The following is a 6,377-nucleotide window of genomic DNA, read 5'->3' as shown; positions in this document are numbered from 1 at the left end:
AGCAGGAGTGCTGACTGAAATTTTGTTCTGAATGAGTAGTATTTTTGTTGTGGGGTTTTTTGTGGGTTTTGGAGGTTTTTTTTCTTTCCTTCTCCCCCTGTCACTTCAGGTAACATAATACTAAGTTCTCTATCCATCTGTCAAATTTGATAAGTGGATGGAAAATTATCCCTGAGGTATAACTTACCCTTGAGGTTCAAAAGTTACTGTTGGTTTAGGGAAAAACTCCTTAATCACACAAGCCATGTTGGCTTGTGTTACACAGTTTGGAAAAAAGAGCAAGAAGAAGGGAACGCACAGGCTTCTTGTGTATCATTATGTGACTATGTGGCTTTTATGTTCTAAGGCTTGGTTGCAGGACCATCTTCTAGTCTGCTGCTCTTTATAATCAGTTTCATCAGCAAGCACCAATCCAGCTTACACAGAGACTCAAGTGACTGGGGAGAGACTGCACGTAGGGCATCAGTAATGCTGCTATTCTAAGACGTTTTTTGTGTGGATTGTACCTAGTGACAAGGGATAAGGAGTAGGATAGAAACAATAGCTATTCATCTCTTTGCTGTTGTTTCAGGGTAGTCTGAGCTTGCAGCTCTCAAGTGGCTTTTTAGAGGAGCATGCAACAATAACCTCCTTTGTTTAGTGATACTACTTAATTCACTCCTGTTGAGCTACTTTCACTGAAACCTCTAAAAGCTTCTGTCTTCTGGAATACTTGACTTTAAAGTACTCGTATGATAGGATTCTATGTCATCAAAATAAAGTACTGTGAAGCTCTGTGTTGCATGGTCAGAAAAAAAAAGCTTTGAAAATAACCATCACTTTTTAGGGAAGGCTGGACTAAGCAGCATGGTTTATTATGTATATTCTTTACCAGGTGTTCCATAGTGTTTGAGTTCTCCTCTTCTGTAGGTCACAAGAATCAATAAGAAAAAAAGGCTAAGAATTATGTAAAAAATCTGTTCTCCAAATAAAATATCTTAATATCTAGGGACCCTCAAAGACTCATAATAGGAAGAGATTGTAATGTGGAATGATACTGCCAGAGAAGAAAAATTAAAACAAAATAGATTTTAAAATTACTACCTTCAGCTTTCAGGGCAGAGCTTTTAGTAGAGGATGGACAAGTACCAGCAGCATTTTCCCTAGATTCTAGCAGTGCTTTTAATTTAAAACTTTCTAAGAAATATATTTTTAAACCCCATTTGCATCTACTAAGTTGTGGATTTAAGGTACTTTTTTTTTCTGATTATAATTTTTCTCTCATTCTGGCATCATGTTGTCTAATTTGAAGCTTCAGCTTTTATCCAGGCTTTTGTAACTCCAAGGAAGAAAATGAATCCAGGAGAAGAAAGGAGGAAAATGTTTGAGGTATCATGAAATCATCTGTTAATTTTCAAACTAAGCAAAAGAGCAGAGCAAGAAAGACAAAATAAAACCTTCAAACTTTTCCTCCTTATCTTTTTTCCCAAACTCTGTGTGATGGTCATTTTAATTTTTTAATTTTTTTTTTGTTACTCTTCATGGACAAACACCAGGAATCGGAGCGCTAACCTATCTTGACAGAATAAGTAGTAAATACCAAATTGTATGCTTATTTTTCAGGAACCTTCAAAAAAGAAAAGGTTAGAATTGCCTGAAAAAGAAAAACGTCAGAGAGATCAGGTAGACAAGATTTTTGAGACTCTTTTTCCACCCATAGTAATTTTAACAAAGTATCTTGTGGTGTAGTGCATTAAATGTTGTGTAAGAATATGGAGTAGTTCGATTTCTCAGTTACTGTACATGTTTAATCCTTATATGTTGCAGATCAGTTTACTGAAGGCAGATGAAATGAGAAGATCTGAAAAAGAAAGGGTAAAATATGTTTAAAATACATTAATAGTTAAAATCTTTACTTAGTGATTCCTTGAATTATGTTTTCCTGTATTGTTTTCTCCTTCAGATGGAACGAATAAACAGAGCCAGGGAACAAGGATGGAGGAGTGTGCTTGGTTCAGGTGGAAGTGGTGATGTTAAGGTTGGCAGCAGATGCAGAAATCTGGTGTAGTCCCCACTACTTTCTTTATTTGGCATGATCTTTTCAGAAATAACTGGTCTCAGAGGTCAACTCTTGGGGCTACCCATTATTAAACTGTGATTAATTTAAGAGAAACTCTGTAACACACTCTCATCCCTAGCTTTTTTGAAATTATGTGCAATTTTCATTTTTTATAATTCCTAAATTTCTGAATCTCTTTCTGCCAGCAATGGTTTCCATGCCCCACTTTTTTTTTACCACTCCTGCTTTTGCTGCTTTTCCTGTGCTTAATCTATGCATGAAGAGCTTCTTTTGCATTCAAGTTTGTTCTTGAATTCTTTTGTTGAAATCTTTTTCCAGGTTGTCATATGATGATAGTGGACCTCTTGCCCAGTATTAAGCACCTGCTTCTAGGCTTTCTTTGTTATTTAGCAACATAAAAGATAATGCTTATATCTACTGATAAGTTGTGCAGGAGGGGGATGAAAAATCCTGAGTAAATCTAGTAATTGCTTTTTCTGAAGGCAGTAAAGTCTTAAGCCATTCACATCTTAAATAATTTAATCACATAATTTAATCTGATTTCTGTGACAGTTTCTTTCAGCCTGTTTGTGTGTGTCACAGCTCCATGGAAACTTAACAGTTCTGGGAAGTAGTTCTGTGAAGTTGTTTGAATATAAAGCTCTGGGTACTGTCTTCAGATAGAGCAAGTACAGGAATTTAAGTACTGCTTTGAGGTAAATCTGACAATAGGCAATGGATTAAAAATACAGCTAGCTGATGTGGTTTTAGTGAGACTTAACAAAAATACTTGGCCTGAACATGTTTAGTAGGGTTTTTGTTAACAAAAGCTGGCTGAGCTGTAGTGTCAAAATTAATAGAGGTTTTATTTTCTGTTTCTTGTACAAGAATACGAGTAACACACAAAGACTTGAGCAGGTTTCAGTAGCTGCTTATTAAGTATATTATTTCAGAATAGACATAATTTTGATCTGTGTCACACATCCTATAAGTAAAGCTTAAACATAAAGCAAACTTAAGCATACCAGACTTAAAAAACTACTAGGTGCTGATTTAATGGAAAAATCAAAAAATATCATTTGGTTCCTATGCAGGCACCAATACAAGCTTCCATACAGCACAATATATCAACATTGCCATGTTTGGATCAGAGCTATGCTAGCTACTGTGAACTGTTAGCTCTCTCCCAGCTGAAACCAGGACATCTTGTATAGTAAATGATTTTTATTCAGATGAACAGCATACCTGCATGTCTATTTGAATGCCTGGAGAAATCTTTCAGTTAATATTCTATCAAGGATTATGGGGAGCTATTGATGGGTACTGAGCAACTGAAACTCAGAATGCGAGCTAAATACCATTGTCAAAAAATAATCTGTTCAAGGACAGATAAGTAATCAATCTTAAACCTGTCATGTCTGCATTCACCTATTTGAATGTATTTTAAATACTTAAGACCACTCTGGAAGGAACAGGGACACTATTGTTAAAACCAATTCCATAGATTGATTACTATGGGCTACTTGATTGCTTTTACCAGGTTTAAATGGAACATTTTAATGCATGTGCTGACAACCTTAACCTTGTTTTGCCAGTTTCACATTTTTCTGCATCCATCCTTGGCTACTGCTATCCACAGCTGCTTGCAACTTTTTCTTTTTCCACGTGAAGGTTCTGTAGGATTCTCACTCTTTGAGAATAACAGAGATAACTTGCATAAAGCAGTCGCTTGTGGTAGATGTGCCTCTGATCTGAGCTTTAGTAGGAATGCATCTCATTTTAGTGATGAAGCCAAGCTATTGGTTTGTAGCAATGGGGATTCTCAGATAAATCTACACTTAATGCCACAGAGCAACCTTAAATGTATGTTTAACTGTTTTCAGCTTCATGAAAAAATTGCTGTTTGGCTACAAATCACTCACTAGTACTTCAGTTAGTACTGCATCACTGCTAGCTTTTGTGCTGAAACTTTGATGTTTGGCATGTAGAAAGAACACTTATTCCAGTTCACTTCAGTGGAATTGTTACAAATAATTTCCAAAATGTGTAACAGATACCTCATGTATAACTAGACTATTATCAGAGGGAAGTAAAATACTGTGTTATTTTAGAGTGCTAACAGAAAACGTAAGTTGTTAATTTAGCTATCTTGTCGTTTGTTAAAATAGAGACATGCCAGGAATAAAACTAGGACCAATTCAGAATTGTTGCAGGGCAAACTAATGTTTTTATTTTGCTTAAGAGGTGAAAATTGGAAAGGCTTGTTAAAATCAGTATTTGAGATTTCCACTCTATCCCTTCTGATTTCCAGGCACTGTATTACGGTGGTGGAGGTGGTGTTGGTCCTTCTGTGTCTTCCAGAGGACAGTATGAACACTATCATGCCATTTTTAACCAGATGCAACAGCAAAAGGAAAACATTAGAGTAGCTGAAGAGAGGGAAGCCAAATGGAGGATGAAAGTACAAGGCCGAGAAGTTGCTGAAAGGTATGGCTACCTTCCATTAGAAGTTGCTGTAGTCTGCTTTAGATGAAAGTAATGAAAGTTACTGTACATATTTATCTACAGAGGAATTCCACCTGGAATACGTCCAGGAGTTCCTAAGGGGCCTGCAGGTCATCACCATTTACCTGATGCTGGTGCAGTTAGGAAAAAAATGAAAAGATTGAAGGAGGTGTCTAAACAAGCCAGTGCAAACAGGTTGGACTATGATAATCCATAACTCTGTCCCTACATGTTAGATTCTTGTTCTGTGTCTTGTTTCATTTCGTAGTTGGACATTTCTCAAAATCACTTTTATCCATTGGTACTGTGCTGTCTGTTTGCGTGTTAGTCCCTCACAGACCACAATTCTTTTAGAACCAATGGAAACTTGGCTTCCCTCATAGTGGAAAAAGTGGTTTACTGACAACTGTAACTAAATTAAATTTCAGCCAAAATTCTTGGCTTAATGCAGTTGCAGATAATATTATAAGCCTCCACCTTTGTTTTTTTCATAGTTCTACTTTCTTTGTTATCTGCCAAGATGCTTCCTTCTCCTGTCATCTCATTCTGACTTGCAGAATTTGCAGCAATAACGTATCGTGTTTAACACTGATACTACAATTCTGCAAGCTACAAAGTGTATTTTATTTCCCTTATACTGAGTTTGGCTATTGTGAGCTAAAAAAACCCATCCTTCTGGTTGGTGCAATCCAGCACTGGAAGGTGTATTTTCCTAGCTGATGTAGGTGCAAATTTCCATCCTCATCTGTTGATTCTCAATGCTTTGCACAAACCACCACAGCCTCTAAATCTTTTCCAGGTTAGGAAACACTGCCTCCCACATTTGACAATATTAAATGATAGTTGCCTACACCTGGGTAAATGGTTATAAATGTGTTCAAATTTAGAGGAACTGTAGTAGGGGGCTGCAAATTATGAGGAATGTGAAGAGAAAGTAATTCAGTATTTCTCAAATACATTAACTTGGAAGCATTTAAAAAAAACATTATGCAGAAGTTTCAAAGCAGGTAGAAACTTATTTATTTTCTGTTTACAAACTGAACTGCCTTTAGCCCTAAATTGAGGTACTGTTTCGTAGCATTTAAACTGTGGTATCTGTACTTCTTTATCTAGAAAGAATTTTATTATCACAGCTAGTTGAGCACTTTATTTTCAGCTGGAGGTGAAATGTAAAGATAAGTTGATGATGTTTAGCTCAAACAAAAAAATCAAATAATTGCAGCTTTCTTAAGGATACATAATGTAGAGCACATATTAAAGAAGTTGAGAAATCCTCAATTTGCAGTCTTCCTGATAACAATGCCATAACTAACGTAAAGCTAAGTATGTTTGACATCAAGAAACTTGAAAAATTGTTGCTTGGACAGACATGCTGCCCAGAAGAAATGTAATTGAAATGTTTTAGCCAAATGTGTCACTTAGCCTTAGAGCAGGGAAAAACATTTCCCTAAAAATCAGTTGAGACAAGTTTTTCCTGTAAATTTGGTTTGGGACAAATAGGCTTGCATTTTTTTTGGTCTTGGTTTGTGTTTTCTTTTGCTTGGGGAAGCAGCTTTTCTCCAACACCAATTGAGTTCATGTGTAATTAACAGTAAAAATCTTGCAGAGAGTTAAATACATGTACACAAAAATTACCAAGCATTTGTTTCTTTACCAGTAACACCTAGGTAGATCATCCTGCCTTTTCATAGCAGCTACAGTGTTTGTTTTATTGCATCAAAGTAGTTTCATCTCCATCTTCCTCCTAATGTACTGTAGCATATGGCAAGATTTTATTTCCTTGTTGCTTGGGGCATGGGTGAGAGGAGAGGAAAAAAACAATGTGCAATAGCAT

At 36.2% G+C, this 6,377-nt stretch overlaps 1 protein-coding gene across 1 annotated transcript in view; it reads left to right on the top strand.

The window, feature by feature from the left end:
• Positions 1-6,377, top strand: part of NEK1 (NIMA-related kinase 1) — a 43,288-nt gene that overhangs the window by 11,849 nt on the left and 25,062 nt on the right. The window contains exons 11-16 of the mRNA XM_009996000.1: positions 1,309-1,368; positions 1,603-1,662; positions 1,807-1,854; positions 1,943-2,017; positions 4,350-4,525; positions 4,607-4,738. Coding sequence (XP_009994302.1) covers positions 1,309-1,368; positions 1,603-1,662; positions 1,807-1,854; positions 1,943-2,017; positions 4,350-4,525; positions 4,607-4,738 — 551 coding nt within the window. The remainder of the gene's footprint in view (positions 1-1,308; positions 1,369-1,602; positions 1,663-1,806; positions 1,855-1,942; positions 2,018-4,349; positions 4,526-4,606; positions 4,739-6,377) is intronic.

The sequence above is a fragment of the Chaetura pelagica genome, unplaced genomic scaffold, assembly GCF_000747805.2.
Source record: "Chaetura pelagica isolate M959 unplaced genomic scaffold, ChaPel_1.0 scaffold142, whole genome shotgun sequence".
NCBI lineage: Eukaryota > Metazoa > Chordata > Aves > Apodiformes > Apodidae > Chaetura > Chaetura pelagica.
This window is presented reverse-complemented; position numbering and strand designations above follow the sequence as displayed.